Below are 19,377 nucleotides of genomic sequence, written 5' to 3'. Positions count from 1 at the left end.
TCGTCCACTTGAACTTGATGAAATTTGAATATAATCCTACATTGCTGCACAAATTTTGACTTATTGCAATTGTTAATGTCTAAACAATATGTCTATCTACATAAAAATGATATTTCGCAACCGCTAATCCGTCAAGTGGACGAAAACTAGCGCAATGACTCTACCTAAAGAAACAATAGTTTTAAATTTATAATGAAATTTATTAATATTAAATATTAAATTATTCATAATTCACAAGCTATCTATTACTATAAAATTACAGTATATCCATTTTATACTTAAAGTACAAATGCAGCATTACCTATGCTACAAGTCGAGGCTTGAACAATCAGACCTGATAAGCCTAGATATATTGACATGTCACATACCTATAGTTCTAATTTCTAAAACTCATTTGCTCAGCTCATCGTCTAACCAACCACCCCTTAAATTTAATTGACAAAATTCAATAACTATATTAATAATTGACCGTAGTTCTGTAAAAAGCGACCAACTTTTTATTTTTGTCAAAGTGACACCGTAACTCAGTGGCTTTGGTTGCTTTCTGCATTGATAAGGATTCGGTCGTTTTATATGTAACTACGGTCAATTAGTAGTAATAAATGCAGACAGAAACCTAATAAAAACATGAACAGAAGCAAAAGCCAGTCTTATTTTCCACACCAATACACTTAACCATCTTGAAATGAAATTTAACATGTTGACAGTAGGGCAGTGGTTTCCAAAGTTGACAGAGTTCTGACCAACTTAACCAAAACTAGCCATTTCTGAAGCCCAACTATTGTGAAAGTAAATAAACATTTTTAATTTTTTTTTTCAACTCTTTGCCGCTTATAAAGGGGTCATAAAACATTATTGGTAACCCTCACATTTCCTAGTAGTTACAGGGCCCACTCAATAATCGCTTGCGACCCAGTTTGGGAAATGCGGCAGTTCCCTCCCTGCTAGTTTTCAATACAAAATCAATCCCTGAGAATTCCTGGTTCTTGCCAAAATTCTAGTTGAAAATTTATATAATGTCTTTAGAATATCGGCTGGGTGAATCAACTTTTTCTTGTCACTCGTTGCCATGGTTACGTTCTCCTGGGTAATTCTAAAACCAGATTTTTAGGCATTTAAATTCACCACAAACGCTTATTTTATATTTATAAACCCTTTCCATTGAGGGTCGTCTACCAGAATTAGCGTATCGCCGGTCAGTTTCCTAATTCGTCAATTTTGCTGATTCAACAGTTTAATGATTAGACTGTTTCTTAATTCGCCAATTTCCTTTTTTGCCAGTTTCACTAAATTGTCAGAGCCCCTATTAAGCCAGTTTCTTGAGTCGCAAACTTCCTTATTCCTCAATTATCTTAAGTTGTCAGTTTTGCTATTTCGTCATTTTCCTAATCCGTTACTTTCCTTATACAACAATCCAATATTATAACTTATATCGTAAAAGTAGCAATGTAATCTCTACAAAGGTCAAAAGTTAGTTTGCATACATAAGTACCTTTATCATTAGAATTACGTTTACAAAATACTCGGTAAGAAATTACACTTCATTGCAATGCCATTAGTTGTTACATTAAAAAAAATTCATACTTAATTATGGTCAACCTATTCATGACTCAAACTGTAGTACAGTCACCTGCAAAAGTATCTTCGACAACAAAGCACAAAGGCCACTAAAATATGTGACACGCGTTTATGGCTCTACTTGCTAAATGAAATCAGCTTGTATATTTGATACACCGAAACACGACTATAAGACCCTGGCAACTAGTGAAACTGGCGAATATAGAAACCGGTTATCTAGGGGAAATGACCATTTGACCAAACTGACGAATAATTAAATTAGCACATAAGGAAACTAGCAAATTTACGAAACTGAAGCCTAGCAAAACTGGCGAAAGAGTAAACTGAAGGTTTAGGAAAATGACCCACTAGCGAAATTGTCAACCTAGTGAAAATGACCAGAAGGTAAACTGTTGAATCAGCAAAATTGACGAATTAGGAAACTGACCGGCGATACGCTAATTCGTCTACCAAGCATGCCAGAAGAAGGTGGTGTATGATGTTGTCTAACAAACTATGCTACTATTGTCTCTTGGCTGACCGGACAGAATAAAAGAAATAGTTGATCCACCCGGCTAATTAATATCTGACTATGACTATTGTGACCGGATTACAGTTTCAAGCAAGTTCTCCGCACTGTTTTGGCTTTATCATCAAGTAACGATTTTAGAGCTTCAGCTTCTTGATTCAGCTTGTTGATCATGTACTGTTTTATCACGGACAGGAACTCTGAACACTGCAACAATCATAGCATTGCGTTAGTTGATAATACACACAAACGTAGTCGCCATCAGATACATCGTAGCGGCTTAGTACTCACAAATATCTGAACCTGAACACGATTCTATTGAAGTTTATTGTCAAGGCGTTAGAGTGCGTGTTCAGATATTTTGGAGCACCTTGGCCGCACCGATATATCTAATTGGGACTGTACGTTCAACTAAGAAGCTTTAAGAAACCCCGATTAAAACTAACTCAATTACTTGTGTTTACGTTACGTACCAAAAGTTCGTCCTCTTTCTTTCCAAGTTGTGCAAAAGCGCACTTTGGGGCGTGACTTTTGTGCTCCGACCAAGGGTCATCGTTGGGCTCCCAACCATCCAGCTCCTTGCCGCACAGAAAACACTTGGCGGCATCAGCATCGTCGTCTCCCGTAGCAACCGAATAAAATCCAGCCTCCGCCATGTTTCGGACGTTGCATCTGTTTTTATCGTTAAATGGCCAGTTATTAAATGTTTTCACTCGTTCATCAACTGAGTACAGAGATGTACATTCTACGCGTATTTCGTTTGTTTTCATTTTCGCAAATTCACAAGATAAGGTGAGTCGATCCGATTGTTTTCGGCAGTTGAAATATTAATTTGAATACAGTTGTCAAATTCAAACATCATTAAAATAGCCGTCATATGAAATATTGTCTATGATTACAAGTGTATTTTCGTATGACAAACAAAAATAAAAATACAAGGAAAAATGCTTAAATTACATTTAATTGTGTTAAAAATAAACAATTAATTGCCGTTAAATTAAAGCATAATAATTATTTGGAACATTTTAACACATAAGCAAAACCATAATGAGTTTTGAATTTTGAAAAAAAAAAATGGTTATAACTTAGCAGGGCTGGCAGCTACCTCGGACAGAGGATAAGCCTGGCCATCCAAAAAGGTAACGCTGCCAGCCTTCTGGGCACCATATCGCATGATGAAGGTGACCTGGGGAGCATTTTTTACTTTCATTTAATTCATTTAATTCATTTAATTCATTTATTGCGTTTATAATCATGTGTTACATAAGGTCTTACAAAGGGCATTTTACAGCTAGCGTTCACATGAACCCCGTTAGGGTACATAACAATGTACTTAACTAAAACTTAATACTAAAGTAAATTAGTGAAAAATAATTAAAAATTTAACAATTAATAAAAATATTTTTCATTTTAACTAGTTTACAAAGTAATAGGTTAAATTTAACGTCGACAATAAAATAAATTAGTTCAATTTATGTATAAGTATATAATTATTAAAAAATTCATTTAGGTATATGTAATAATTAATAAAAATAAAAATAAAAATAAAAATAAAAATAAATTAATTCATTGTTTAGGATTCAATTGAGTGTATAAGAAAATATGATATACCTTTTATTAACATTTATATTTACAAATACCTATATTTTTTAATTCGATAAGGTTGTATCATTTAAAAATTCATTAACAGAGTAATAGCATCTTTTAATTAACAGATCTTTAAGTTTTCGTTTGAACAATTCATCTTTGGTTTCATTTTTTATTTCTTCTGGTATTTTATTCGCTATTAGTATACATCGGTAATACGGACCATTTCTGAACATTGCTAATTTTGAAGCTGGTAATTCTAGCTGGTTTAATTGATTTCGTCTCTGTGATTTTGTTACTTTTTGTTTAAATAAATTCATGTTCTTCCTAACAAATAGAGCTGCTTCCAGAATATAAACAGAGGGTAACGTAAGGATTTCAAGTTTAATGAAATGTGAACGACAGCTATCTGGTACCCGGGTATTTGATAGAATGCGGATGCATTTCTTTTGTAATATTAGTAACTGATGTACATCAGTGCTGGCTCCCCATAATATTACACCGTATTGGAGCCATGCATGGGCGAAGGCAAAATAGGCTGATAACGCGGTTTTCTGATTTGTATTGGCCTTGAGCACACTTAATGCATATATAAAGCTACTTAATTTACTTTTTATGGATTGAATATGATATTTCCAATTTATACTTGAATCAATTGTTATTCCTAATAATTTAAATTCAGTTACTTCTTCAATAATTGTGTTATTTATCTGTAATGTCATTTCTAATGCGGCTTTCTGTGTGGGTTTAAATTGTATTATTTTAGTTTTGCTTAGATTTATCTCTAAATTATGGTTTACTAGCCATTCGCAAACTGTTTTTGATACTTCTGACAAGCGCTCGTTACATTCTGTGCTACTATCACTACTTATGAGTATGGAGACGTCGTCAGCAAACATCACGCATTTAGTGTTTATGTTTAGTATTTTCGGCAAGTCATTTATATAAGCAAGGAATAGAAGACAACCGGTTACACTTCCCTGGGGGATTGAACATGTTATATGTCGCATTTTTGAGGTTACGGTTTTTGTCTCTCCCGAGTTTTTATAGTACCAGTTGATTTGTACACACTGCTGCCGGTTTTGTAGATATGTTTGAAACCATCTATGTGCGTTACCTCTGATCCCCATGCCATATAATTTTCGCAGCAGAATATCATGTGATACGCGGTCATAGGCTTTTGACATATCCAGAAGTAATCCAATAGCGTGGTTTTTGTTATTTATGTGAATAAGAATTTCTTGAATATAGTGATAAACGGCTAATACGGTGGAGTGTTTTTTTCTGAAACCAAACTGATTTTTATCTAATATCCCATATTTTTCAAAGAAATTATACACGCGGTTTACCATAGCTTTTTCAAATAACTTTGAAATGGTGGGCAGAAGTGCAATTGGGCGGTATTGGCTTGGCTCAGTGTCCAGACCTCGTGGTTTTAGTACGGGTTTAATTATTGCACATTTTAACAAGTCAGGGAAAACGCCATCGGTTAAAGACTGGTTTATTAGGAGGCGTAAAGGCAGTACTAATTCATTTGAGCATAATTTAATTAAAATCGCAGGAATTTCATCCGTACCAAAACTCATTTTATTTTTCATTTGGCGGATAAGTGTATTAATTTCAAGCTCAGTGACTTCACTTATCATTATAGAGTTAATACTGGGGGTAATCACTGACTGGCCGGTCGCTTGCGTATAAGTACAAGCGCGCGCGCTGCAGCCGTCCGTCGCCGTCGTATGCGATGGTTGCAGTGATGACTCACCCACTGACGCAAAGTGCTCATTTAGAGTATCGACTATTGTGTTGGGCGTTTCTAAAACAGTATCTCGAGTTTTCAAACACATATTCTTAAGTTTTGATTTTCTTTGCCGATTAGTGGTAGTTTTAATTATATTCCACATTGTTTTAATTTTGTTTTTAGATGATTGCATCTGTTTTATATAATTAAGTCTTTTAGATAAGGTTACGCATTTTTTAAAGATTTTGGTATATTTTGAGTAGTACGCTATAAAACTCTTGTTTTTTGTATGGTTTCTAACAATTTTGAGGAATCTTTTGTTTTTACATGACGTTTTGAGTCCCGGTGTTAACCATTGCTTATTATTGATTTTATTTTTAATCTGTATACGTTTAATTGGAATATTTACTATATATACTTATAAGTTTTGTTTAAGATTTGTTTTATTTTAGTTTTAATTTTAACGTTTAGTTTCTTTTTTTTCTCCATTGTGTTTGTAATAAAAAAGTACACTTATAACTTAGCAGAAAAATACAGGCACTAACTGTCAAAGTAAACCATAGAGAACAAAAAAAGTAATTTACTTTTATTTAGATGCAAGGTTTTTTGCCAAGAGATTTGAGACAAAAAAAACAATTAATTGCTGTTGAAATTAAAGCATAATTATTTGGAACATTTTAACACATAAGCAAAAACATAATGTGTTTTGAATTTTGAAAAAAAAAAATGGTTATAACTTAGCAGAAAAATACAGCCACTAACTGTCAAAGTAAACCATAGAGAACAAAAAAGTAATTTACTTTTATTTAGATGCAAGGTTTTTTGCCAAGAAATTTGAGAGTTTTGAGACCTTTGTAAAACTGTTGTTTTTCTTTCACATTAAGGACCGAGGGCATGGCATGAGTGGTGGGGATAACTGACAGAACGGGATAGTCTTATGTATCTTTCACTAGGAGTAGCAGAGAAAGCGCTATTATTGTTTGTCTTTGTCACAGTCTCATATTTTTTTATTCCCCACCGTAGTTTATGGTGGGATGTGGGATACAAACAATGCGTAAATGTCAAATTGGTGTGAAACATATGAACAGTGCAAAGATTATCAGGAAAAATATTGAAATCAGTGTTTCGTGTGCATGTAGTAGTACTTAACAATTCAACAAATATGGTGAATTGCTCAGTTTTGCGCTGTACAAGTGACTGCCGGCAAAAACAGGACAACGTAACATTTCACAGGTAAATACAGTATTTTATACTTCGGTCACATTATCATGCTTAGTAACAGCATCCTACAATCTATATCAATTAAAATCTGAGTAGAAAAAGCATTTACAGTAAATAATAACTCGGGTATAAAATTAACCTATAAATATTTCCTGATAAATTAAACGACCAAATTACGTACGCATATTGACAGTAAGCCGTCACCCTTTTAATAACGTGTATTCAATTTAGTCGCATTGCTATTATTCGAGGGATACCAGCCCGTGATGCATACAATTACCCCAAAATTCGGGTATTTTGTATTTTAATAACATTTTTATAAATAATTTTGCTGTAGAACTGGACATATACGAACAATAAAATTGAACGGTGTTTAAATTAGAATGTAAATTATATTTATTTAAGCATTACGGATTCTTTCTAACTTTATAGGGGGTTTAACCCAGACTCAGAGAATCTAATTCTATGATATGCTGCAGGCACTAATTCTTAATTTTGCAATAAGAGTCACAGATTACAAAATGAATATTTCGTTTATTACCTCCAGATTTCCACAAGATGCAGGCACGCGTGCTAAATGGATTTTAGCAACCGGAAGGAGAAACTGGGTGCCGACGCAAAACTGCCGGATATGCTCAAAGCATATTACGAAAACCTACCTTTTCTATTTCTTCCTGTGGCACACAGTATGCTGAAAATTCTTTCTTTAGGCGTACTTGTAATATGTATAGGTAATTAATCGCTTAATGATATAGACATTTTTGTTCATAGTTTGTCCGTTTTCAAGAACAAAGTTCGGCATATTTTGTTTACTAGTAATTGAAAAATAATTTCAAGTAAATATTTTGCATTGTTTTCTTACTTTATTTGCGTGTTGTACTCACAACTATACCTACGGGTAATTTAGTAACCTATTTACTTTTCATTGTAATAGTCAACTTAGTAACGTATGAAACTTTAGGCCTATTTTTAGTCAGTTTTGTAAGACTTATTTGTAAAAGGCTGTTCGTTTTCTAAATAAAAAAAAATAAAAAAAAATTGGCCCATTGATATTTTATTTATCGCTGCGTCTTACGTAGACGAACAACTCGCGAACGTGATTAAAATTACCCCAATATTTGATAATATTGGGGTAATTTTTACCTATATGGTATCCCCGGGTTAACTATATATATTTAGGTAAACAGGTTTCATTCTCCAAAACCAGCAACGAAGAAGAGGTCAATAGAAGATCAACTATAACCTGGAAGAAGTACTGGTCTCTGAAAGAAGTTCTGAAGGGAGACTACAGCATGACATTAAAAAAAGTGGTGAGTGACACCTGTCTCCTACCATGCCTAGTCTATGGCTCACAAACATGGGTATTATACACTAACAAAGTGAAGGAGAAAATAAGAACTACGCAGAGAGCTATGGAGAGAAGTATGATGGGGCTGCGGAAAATATACAAAATAAGACACACAAGAATCAGAGAAAAAACCAAGGTAACCGACGCTCTTACCCATGCTCTCAAGCTTAAGTGGAACTGGGCTGGCCATATAGCCCGCATGACAGATAAAAGATGGACCATACAAACTACAAAATGGAAGGGACCACACGGAAAACGCCCCCGCGGCAAGCCGAAGAAACGCTGGTTTGAAGACATTACCCAAATAGCCGGAAAACATTGGATGGAGACAGGAGAAGATAGAGAAAGTTGGAAGAAACTGGAGGAGGCCTTCACCCAGAGAGGGATCCATACAAACAAACAAAACAACTAAGATAAACATAGATAAACTAAAAGAAGGAGTATGGAAGAAAAGGCTATAATAATAATAATAATAACGGGCCGTGCTCGTTGACATCACCATCCCCCATGATGAGAATCTCGTGAAAGCCGAGAAGGACAAGTCCAGTAAGTACCTAGACTTGGCTCACGAGATAACCGCCATGTGGGATGTTGATTCGACGATCATTGTCCCGATAGTTGTATCAGCGAACGGTCTAATAGCGAAGAGTCTCGACCAACATCTTGAGAGACTCTCGCTAGGTGGTTGGATCAAGGGTCAGATGCAGAAGGCGGTGATCTTGGACACGGCGCGGATAGTCTGCCGGTTCCTCTCTCTGCAGCCCTGACCACCGGCAGCTTGGGCCTTGCCCCGCTGCTGGCGGCACCCTAGGTTAGGTTTTTTTTATAATATGTTTATAAGTATTTTGTATTGTTTTTGTAAGTGTTTTTGTATTTTATTTTTATATCCATATTATAAATTAACCTAACTTAAGAGGAAAAATAAATAAAGAGAATAATAATAATCCCCGGGTTTGTGACGTCATCTATGTCTATCCCTTACGGGGGCACGCGGTAGGCCACATCTATAGAAATACTACCATCTATGTTAAGGACAGATTTTATATGGCAACAATAATTCAACCAATCACTTTCGAGCGTCAGATTGGCCAATCACAGCGCTAGAGGAGACAACCTTCTATGCAATTTCCGATCGTATTCCGAGCCGAGCTTTGCCGAATCGTTGACTCGTGGACCCGATTATTAGCCGAACATTCGAGCTTGATTCGAGCCTTCGAGCATTAGCCATAGTCAGTTTAGCTGTTTTAGCATCGCTGAAGTCTGCAGGCCTTTATTTGCGATTTCATTTCCATACAATCACATAAGACATTGTAAAATCACGCAAAACCAACTGAAGAATCATTCCTATACTGTTCATATAGTCAGTATTTACGAGTTCTTCATATAAAATAACGAACCAAAGTGCCTACCGTTTAGCTATCCTGTTATTTTTTGTAAATAATTAGCGCTTTCTTTTGTTTTCGTGTGTGCATTGTGATTCCCGCGGGTTCTGCGATGGTCGGAGCTGTTTTCTAGCACAGTCCGAGTTTCAAAAGTATTTTGGTGAGTATTTCAAAGTATTTTTTGCATATTGTCAGTCAGTCATCTAGCTGTAACGAAAGTAAAAGTATGAAATTTACATAAATTTGCATTGACCTTTTAGGCCATAGCATGTAGGTACTATGTTTTCAGAATTATGTAAAAATATGTAGCGATTAATTCAGAACACGTGCTATTTTGGCCCGTATTTATTTTTATCTGTAGTTAGGTAATTCGGCCTTTCTTGTTATGATTTTAATAGCACTGCTACGAACTAATTAGATTTATGAATTATGAGAAACGTCCATGACTTGTATATAGTATTTAAATCTCTTTAAGCTCAGGGCTCTGTCTTATTAACTGCTTATCATGAATGATCTTATTTCCAGGCATCGGAGTTTTTGTCGCATGGTAAGACTAATAGCAAGCTATGGAGTCGACATTTGCCATAAATGTAAACTCTTATTCATACTCATACTCATTTATTTAATTTATCTTAAAATGCCTTTAGAGCGGTCGGTCGTGTATATTATCTTAGTCGAATTATATAAAAAAAAATATTCTTCTATTACATTATGAATTCATAACTTCAACTATTTAACATACAACTATACAAACTACATCGCTGCGAAAGACCTAATGTCATGTAGGTACTGACCGCTGATCATTGATTAATTTTATTTAATATGAGAACAGATTACTAAATAGTTACTACGTATATAAGTTTAATTTATTTTAATTTATTAAACCTCATTTGTTGCAATAAATGTATGTTTCAATTGGGCGAGTTGTACTTCACAACTCAAGCACACTATAGCAGATTTTTCATAGTCATATTATAAATTGTTGTATGGCTCTATCCATGCCAAAATTGCAGCTATTTCTGGGTTAGGCATAATAATTAATTATGGAATATTTCACAACGTATTTACCACTTACAGATATAAATAACTACTACGTTTGCAATCACCAGTGATTGACACATGACAAATACTAATCAATTTTATCAGCGGTCAGTACCTACATGACATTAGGTCTTTCGCAGCGATGTAGTTTGTATAGTTGTATGTTAAATAGTTGAAGTTATGAATTCATAATGTAATAGAAAAATATTTTTTTATATAATTCGACTAAGATAATATACAAGACCGACCGCTCTAAAGGCATTTTAAGATAAATTAAATAAATGAGTATGAGTATGAATAAGAGTTTACATTTATGGCAAATGTCGACTCCATAGCTTGCTATTAGTCTTACCATGCGACAAAAACTCCGATGCCTGCTTATTTCTATGCCATTATGAATTTCTTGAAGCAAAAATACCTTGTGAATGAAATAAAATGTCTGGCTAAGTGCTACTCGCACCATTCAACTAACCCAGGGTTAACCAGTTAAACCTGGAGTTACCATACCGTGGTTACCAGTACAATTTACTCCCCATACAAACTCAGTATCGCATTCCCTAGACCAGTCTCTCTTAAGCCTGATGGTTTTACCCCAAAGTCGACAATGCCTGTTTTGGAACACATAATTGCAAATCCATACTAATATTGTAAATGCGAAATTGTGTTTGTCTGTTACCTCTTCACGCTTAAACTGCTGAACCAATTTGGACAAAATTTGGTATGGAGATAGTTTGGGTCCTGAGAAAGGACTACATAGGGTTAGTTTTTATCAATCATCATCATCATCATCATCATCATTCCTCGCAGGCGAAGTTGCGGGCAGAAGCAAGTTTGAAAATAAAAACAAAATGAACTTCTTTCTAACACCTGTGTTTTGAAAAATTGTTTCTAAAACTACATACTTACATGAATGTTAAAATGTACCTATACCTAGCAGTAGTATCTATGTATGCTAATCTTTTAATCTATTGGCGGCTATTGATATTGGTAATCAATAAAAATCCTAACATTAATTTGTAATTTGTTACTGTTTAGAACTGATAAGATTACAAATGCGGGGATTACATTGGATTACCTATCTTTTTATTTGAAATTAATAAGTACAGATTTTAACACTTTTTAGTAGAAGATATTTTCTTAAGGCTAGATGTGCCGTGGCCATTTTGTCTTTTTATTCAACTGTTCCACCAGGAAAAACATTTGCGCACAGACTCTATAGTATGAGACTCCTTTCATCTTCAATTTGTGACATTCCACAGGTAAAGATATATATACAGTGGAATCCGTTTATTATAACTCCGTCTATACTGACCAACCGCTTATTATGACGTTATTACTGTGCGAAGTTTGGTTTTCATATACAATTCTTAGTGACAAAGTCGGATAAGATGACTTCGCTTATAGTGACAAACCGCATACTATGACCTATAAATCCTATTTTCATGAAATTATGTCCGGTTATACTGACACTTCGCTGGTTTTCGTGGCCGTCCCCACGTCTTTCCCTGCGAGGACGTATAGTGCGTGCGTGGCATGTAAGTTGTTTTAGGTTTGATTCTCAGTGACGTCATTGATAATTGGTCAGGTTATTAAAACTCATTCGAGATTCATTTCGGAAAAATTACCAAAAATAAGAAGATAATCCACTATGCTTTATATGACATCCGCTTAGTATGACGTGTTTGTCACTTCCCTTCGATGTCATTATAAGCGGATTCTACTGTACCTCACCTTATGGCGGTCGGCGCTTATGCTGTTATTAGCGACGCTCCAATACTAAAGTGGTGCTACATGACGTATTATTAAGTACCAACAGCCATAAGGTACCTTACCGGTGGAACGTCACAATTTATCTAATAACACCGTCTTTCACAAATCAAGGTAACATACCTACGTAGATAAATCTCAATATTCCCAATGAATTATAAAAACCTCCATCAAAATCTGAAGCCAGTTAAGCTGAAATAACTGCCAGTTTTTAATTCATGCACATAATTTTATACCCGTAATAAATATCGTAGATATAAAGCAATTCTTAATCCGCACAGAAACTACGATAACTGAAAGTTATTCCATTCGAGTCGACACTAAATCTGCCTGATTTATTTCTACGGCCCCACGATAAAGTTATATGTTGGACTATCACAATGGCAGTAGGGGTTCCAAGGTTTGTGCCAAATGTAAATCTTAAGAAAGATTCCTGTTATAAATAGCAGTGTTTATTTGGGGTACCCTTTTTACAAGCTTTTACTGAACTTGCATTGTATGTACTTAGGGCCACCCCACATCTAGCGTCTTTCGAGCGTCGCCGTCTCGTCGTCGTCTACAACTCTATGGCCCTGCTCGACGCAACGTCGACGCGACTGCGCAGCGACGTCACAGTGGCGTAACTAGGGGGGGGCTGGGGGGGGCACGTGCCCCGGGCGCCGTCCAAGGGGGGGCGCCAAAATGGGCAAAAGACCTCCCATAGAAAATGGACCAGCCAAAATGTAGGAAACAGTCAAATTTTTTTTTCGCGACTTAGGGGTTGTACTCATAGTAAAAATTGCTCAGTATAATCCCAAAACCTCCCTGGCAACGGAAATGCAGTTATTTTTTAGCCATCCTGTATATAGGATGGTCCAAACCTTGACGTCCAAACATTTTTTTTAGAATCCTCGTCGTTGGTTATCAGAATATACCCCATGTATGTTAGCCGATTTTTCGTAGTTTTCGAATTTAACTTTTAACTTTTGTTAAGAAATTCCGGGGTGAAGCTTTGCGTTGCTTTTATGCCTTCTAATAATTGTTCGTGGTATTTGCACTGACAACATGAAATAGCGATGGGGAAGTGACCCCATAAAATAATAGTAGAAATAACAAAAGAGGATTTTTGTAATGAATTACTAATTTGGAAGCTTTGCACCTCAGTTCCTTTGACCGGCGATTCTGACAAATTATGACTATTAAGTATCACTTTTTTGACCTTTTAAAAAAATGTAGGGTCTAGCAGTTTCTAAAATAACCAAAAGTCCCTGAAATCGCTTGTATTTTTTATTTATTTAGGTAAGGGCAACATCTAAGCTTGACATGCTTGAACGTAAAGGTTTGTCTTTTTTTTCCCAACTCAGCCAAGTGAGGATGCTGATTTTTTTTTTTGCAACTCCGCCGTTTGTGAAGGATTATATTACAAATAGAAATATTCAAAAAAGTTCAATAGTTTTTTTTTAATAAAGAATTGCTTCACCCCGGAATTTCTCAACAAAAGTTAAAAGTAATAAAAATAAAAATCATAATTCGAAAACTACGAAAAGTCGGCTAATATACATATTCTGATAGCCCACAGCGTGAGGAATCTAAAAAAAATTTTTGGACGGCAAGGTTTGGACCAACCTGTATAACACATGCCGTGCCAACATCGCTCGTTCTGTGATACTAGAATGCCGTGAAAAACCTGTGTCAGGTATTGAGAGCATTCTATCCAGAGTTTCGGTGTGGGATCGGGAGAATTTAGTCCAATTCAATCCCACCAAGGCTCAATTTTGCGCGATTAATGCTAAGAAAACCTCATTTTTCAAGGCACAACCCTTCCCATGTCAGGGAGTATTGGGAGCTTCGGTGTTGACATCTCCATCAGTGACGTCCAATAATTTCGTAGCCACCTTGCTGGGTAGGCTGCGCTCGTATCCAAAAAAGTCGGTGTGCTCAATAAAGGGAGGCGATACTTTACTCTAGGGCAGACAGATCCATAGGCGTACCCACGGTGGGGCAAGGTGGGGCAGTTGTCCCACCCTGGTCTCTGACCATAAGCTAAGAATCTCTGTTTCAACTGTACCCTGTTACAACGTCCCCAGCCTCCCCTACTTCTGCCCCACCCCTTAAAAAATGCTGCGTACGACCATGGACAGATCCCAGTACTGCTGTCACCTTTGGGCAGGAGCACCTAGATGCCACCTTGGTCCCTTCAAATCAGTCCAAAGACGCGCTATGAATAGTCTACGATCCCAAACTTACAAGCGATATTGAATCTTCAAGTCTAAGGAGATCTCCAAAAAAGAAGTGTATAATTTTTAAAATGGTCGGCAACGCGCAATTAACGCCCGTGGAGTGTAGACGTCCATAGGATGCGGTGACCGCTTACCATCAGGTGAGTCGTAAGCTTGTTAGCCACCGATGGACTAAAAAAACACTTATTTGTCTAAATCAAAAGTAAACTTTAATAAGTAAAAAGTAACCCTTTCGTTAGTTCATTTCCTATGGGGGGGGGGGGGGGGGGGCGCAAATTTGGTGCCTGCCCCGGGCGCCATATCCTCTAGCTACGCCACTGCGACGTCATTTTCCATAGCGCTGACCGTCGCCGACGCCCGAAAGACGCCAGATGTGGGGTGGCCCTTACGTATGTCACTGTGTATGTTTGTACGGGTCAAATATTGCAAGTTAAATTTGACCCACTTCCCGACTTCCAATGAAGCTGAAAATTTGCATATGTAAGTCGGGGGACAATGCAATAATATGGTACCATGGAGCTGATCTGATGACGGAGACAGGAGATAACCATAAGGAACACTGATAAAATAACGCAACCTAATTGTGTTTGGGGTTTTTAGAAATGTCTCGATGAGTATTAGTTGCCTATGGAAAGAAAAGTACAGTCAGCGATAAAAGTTTGTACCAAAAATGTTTTTTTTGCCAAAAACTTATTTAGATATGATTATAAACATATGCTCTTACGTTTTTATAGACTTCTATGCTTCATTTCATAGTAGGTAGTTAGGTACAATACTTATTGCAAAATGCGAAGTAATCAAGGGTCCTCGCAATAATGCGACAAGGTCCTAACCAAGGTCCAATATGTGAACTATTTGACCTGTCTATATTGTGCAAAGGACCTTTGCTAAGGTTAAATTACACGGCCAATTGTTTGCTCCATATAATTAGGTACTTACGATGTTTTATTTTTTACTTAGGTCGTAAGCGTATATCTAATCTAATACCTTTAAACGAGCAATTCTTGTTTATTTATATATATATTTCGGGGATCTCGGAAACGGCTCTAACGATTTCGATGAAATTTGCTATATGGGGGTTTTTGGGGGCGAAAAATCGATCTAACTAGGTCTTATCTCAGGGAAAACGCGCATTTTCGAGTTTTTTTATGTTTTCCGAGCGAAGATCGGTCACCCAAAAGGTGAAGGTAAAGGGGCCCACTGATTACCAGTCCGCCGGACGATATCGGCCTGTGAGTTAAACGCAAAAGTTGACAGTCCTGTAGGGCTAAGATGGCCGGCTCTTTATCATTTGTCACCATGGCTTGTCACGTTCTAACAAATATGTAAGTGCGAAAGTGACGCATGGCATGCCATGCTGTTATGCCACCTGCCATGACAGGTGATAAAAATGCGACCATGATAACTGGTCTGAACAATTGACAGGCTGATATCGTCCGGCGAACTGGTAATCAGTGGGCCCCTTAAGTGTAAGTGACAATTTTCCCCGTTACCCACATACCTATGCACGTGTATCATTATTATCATTAACTATCCAATACCGTATTGTGCAAACAACTCTTTATTACTCATTGTTACTTCCACTTTGTATGAAGTAATTGATAGAGCATGTACGGAGCTGATCATTTGCAACTTTGTACCTTTTAGTTTTATGGGCATAAGTTTCAGTTTACAAAAAATAAACCTATTATGCATATGACGTTAGATAATTGAATTAGTTTTGTTCTCATTCGGACGGTGCAGTCGCCCTCAGATATATCGGAGTGGCCGAGGTGCTCAAAAATATCTGAACACGCACTCTAGCGTCTTGACAATAGAGACGTGTACAGATATTTGTGAGCACCATGGCCGCTCCGATATATCTGATGGCGACTGTGCACAATTCTATAAGGCAACAAACGATAACTTTTGCATCAGAAACGGATATGCGAAATTGGACTTTATTGACATATGAAAGACCGAGGTCAGTGACATCACGAAACTATACTTCTTATATTATGTCACATTATGTTCACAAGTCGTCAGGCCAATTCGAATTTTAGTTATTCGATCTGTTTTCGATGTGATACTGATGATCTGTCAGTGTCAACAGTGGCGTTTTTGGTTGAAGAAATGTCACTTTTGACAGTTTTGACACTGAAAGATCATATCATATAGGAAACAGATCGAATAACTAAAATCCGAATTGGCCTGCGTGTGTCGGTATGCTAATTGACTAAAGTTGACAGTAAACTTTAAGTTAATATGACGTCAAATTTTTTTCTAATTTTGTGTCTTATTACTGTGTGATAAGGTGGAAAGTGCAGAATACTTATTTTTGACATCGTGATTGCGAAAATTACGTAAGGATATACTGTGAAGGACGATGTTAGTTCTTAGAAACACGATTTTTTTTTAGAAATGGTATAATTGTCATATTAGCTGGGTGCACGACTGTAGCGCCCGCTGTACGGCTATGTCTTATTTGACAGTTGATGTATGTCAAATAGTGTGAAAATACATCATTCTCGAAAGTTCACATATTACAACGTACACGAGAAATCGCTATGATGCTGGTGAGGTCTATGATAGGACTTACAGAAGTTACAGACCTGCATATCTGCGGCGGTAGTACGGTCGCATTCTTATCGCTTGTCACCATGCCTGTCACGTTCTAACAAGTATGTAAGTGCGATAGTGACGGGCATAGTGACAGGCAGAAAAAATGGAACCATGCTGCGCCCGCTGGTATGCTTGTTTGCCGTCATGGTTTTAAAAACAAGTAAGCCACAAAAATATTTTTTGATATACACTTTTATTGCCGACTGTACTTTGCTTGTCTATCAAGTACGTTTCGAGACCTTTCAAATGAGCCTAAACTCAATGTGTTTATGTCTTCCCATCGATGAGTTCCTTTGGCTACCTTCCGATTACATCATCAGATCAGCTCCATGTTAGCATATTATTGCATTGCCATAGGAAATACGGAAGTATGCGAAATTTCAGCTCAACTAGACACCTGCCGGCCTAGCTAAGGTGACAATCTGACAATCGCTATCGCTTCGAGAACGAAACGCTTGGTGTCTCTATCACTCTTCCATATTAGTGCGACAGTTGACAGTTGCGTTTCGATCGCTACGGAGCGTAAGCGATTGGCATGTTGGCTACGCGGCCTGAAAGTGGTTTAAATTTAAGTTAAAAGATTTGAAGCACCATGTATACCAAGGGATACGAGTATTCGGAGTGAAGCTAAATAAAAGTGTGTAATACAACCCTGTATGAAGTACCTAAACAGTGGTCCCGGGATGATACGGGATAGCGCGATCGATGCGGCCGGCGCACTGCGGCTCGCACCAACCAACACACTACGACTTTTTGCAGCTGTAGGTGGGAAATTTCATTTTAACTTGTACTTTAAAGCGCGACTTAAGTCGTGTTACAGTAACGTCTAACCGTCACATTCCTGACAAAATGTATGCATGGGGTTCGACATTGACTGTCAGTTTTGTGACGATTGCTAAATGCTAAGGGATCATCCATTAATTACGTCACACGAGTTTCTAGGTTTTTTTACCCCTCCCCCCCTCCTTGTCACACTTGGTCACATTTTGCAAACCCCTCCCCCCCTGGTGTGACGTCACATTTTAGGCAATTTTGTTTTCAACGAAATCGACAATATTAACTCTGCATTATTTTTTTAATCCCCCCCTCCCTCCGCCTAAACGTGTGACGTAATTAATGGATGACCCCTAACCGGCCGTTAATGGTACACAGTTAAGTGAAAATGCCCAGGAATGCAATTTCAAGATCGATACCAGGGATGTTGCGGATGCCGATTTTTTGACATCCGCGGATGCGGATGCGGATGCGGATTTTTAAAGGCTCACATCCGCGGATGCGGATGCGGATGCGGATGTCAAGATAGGTACATAAAAAACGTCAAATATTACATTTTAGTAATTTTTATTTCAAAAAACCGGCCAAGTGCGAGTCGGACTCGCGTTCCAAGGGCTCCGTACAATAAGTCCCACTCACGCTTGACTGCTAATTTCTAATAGGTTTTTTTGGCTAATTACTAAATTACCTAGCAGTCTAGCACTTCCGCCGATGCTAAGACGTTCCTGTACCGAACAGTTCCACATCCGCATCCGCATTAAATCCGCATCTATTTTATGCGGATGCGGATGCGGATGCGGATGTTGAAAATAATGCGGAAGTTCCGCGGTTGCGGATGCGGATGCGGATGTTCGCAACATCCCTGATCGATACTAAGACCACAGAATAAATAATAGTACTAGGTACAGAAAACTCACTCGCTAACAAAACGCGTCTGTTACGATCAGCATCAGCACAGATATGGCCATTAGGTGGCGACAGCGCCACGCGCGGTTTATGGTCAAAATTGGCGTGGAACGGATGTACTTTTAGCTACCTGTAGCAAAGCGACGAAATCGCGGAGTGAGCCACGCCTGCTAAGACCAAAGGGGACGACCGCTGATCCGTACAAACGGGAAAAAGTCAAAACGAGTGGGCATAGCTGTGGTTAATACACATCAAATTGTGTAAACATATTTTCCATAATGTTAACATCCAGGGAAGAAAATGAACAGTTGAGGACTACGTTTGTATGGAGAAGCGGACTCTATCCACTTTCCACTAAAATTATCTTATTAATCACTGAATGGCCGCGTGATAGTTTCGAAAAATAACAGTATTACATTTACAAACCGTCATAGGTACAGTCACCACACGGGATTGTTATGCCATTTATGATTCTTGTTAAATTGGAAATTCTATAGCGAAAGTATGAACAACCAATTTAGTTAGGACCCTAAATGGCGTAACACTCCCGTGTGGTGAGTTAGTGACTATACATGAAAGTGTTGATAACATTCTGTTGGAAAATGTCCGCTCTAGAGCACCGACGACCTTGTGATGACTAATTTCGCGTTTATGTCTAAGTTTAAAGCAGACAAGCGAGACGCTGGCTTGGCTAGACGAGAACGTTC

General features: G+C 37.4%; 2 protein-coding genes across 2 annotated transcripts in view; one reads left to right on the top strand and one right to left on the bottom strand.

Annotated features, from left to right (window-relative positions):
- Positions 1-2,163: 2,163 nt before the first annotated feature.
- On the bottom strand, positions 2,164-2,909 carry LOC134650747 (baculoviral IAP repeat-containing protein 5-like). The gene is made up of 2 exons (XM_063505679.1): positions 2,560-2,909; positions 2,164-2,293 (listed from the first exon to the last, which is right to left on the bottom strand). Exons 1-2 carry the CDS (start codon positions 2,854-2,856, stop codon positions 2,168-2,170), a joined length of 423 nt encoding a protein of 140 aa, XP_063361749.1. The 5' UTR covers positions 2,857-2,909; the 3' UTR covers positions 2,164-2,167.
- Positions 2,910-9,213: 6,304 nt separating this feature from the next.
- Positions 9,214-19,377, top strand: part of LOC134650866 (monocarboxylate transporter 14-like) — a 56,997-nt gene continuing 46,833 nt past the window's right edge. The window contains exon 1 of the mRNA XM_063505801.1: positions 9,214-9,522. The gene's annotated coding sequence lies outside the window, so the exon portion shown is untranslated. The remainder of the gene's footprint in view (positions 9,523-19,377) is intronic.

The sequence above is a fragment of the Cydia amplana genome, chromosome 9, assembly GCF_948474715.1.
Source record: "Cydia amplana chromosome 9, ilCydAmpl1.1, whole genome shotgun sequence".
NCBI classification, from domain to species: Eukaryota; Metazoa; Arthropoda; class Insecta; order Lepidoptera; family Tortricidae; genus Cydia; species Cydia amplana.
The sequence above is the reverse complement of the archived record's forward strand: the minus strand, read 5'-3'. Positions and strand labels throughout refer to the sequence as shown.

Excerpts from the sequence above, each read along its gene's own strand:
- LOC134650747 (XM_063505679.1), bottom strand. The coding sequence starts at position 2,856 with ATGAAAACAAACGAAATACGCGTAGAATGTACATCTCTGTACTCAGTT. Across the intron at positions 2,294-2,559 it reads AGAAAGAGGACGAACTTTTG|TGTTCAGAGTTCCTGTCCGT; the intron begins GTACGTAACGTA and ends TGATTGTTGCAG.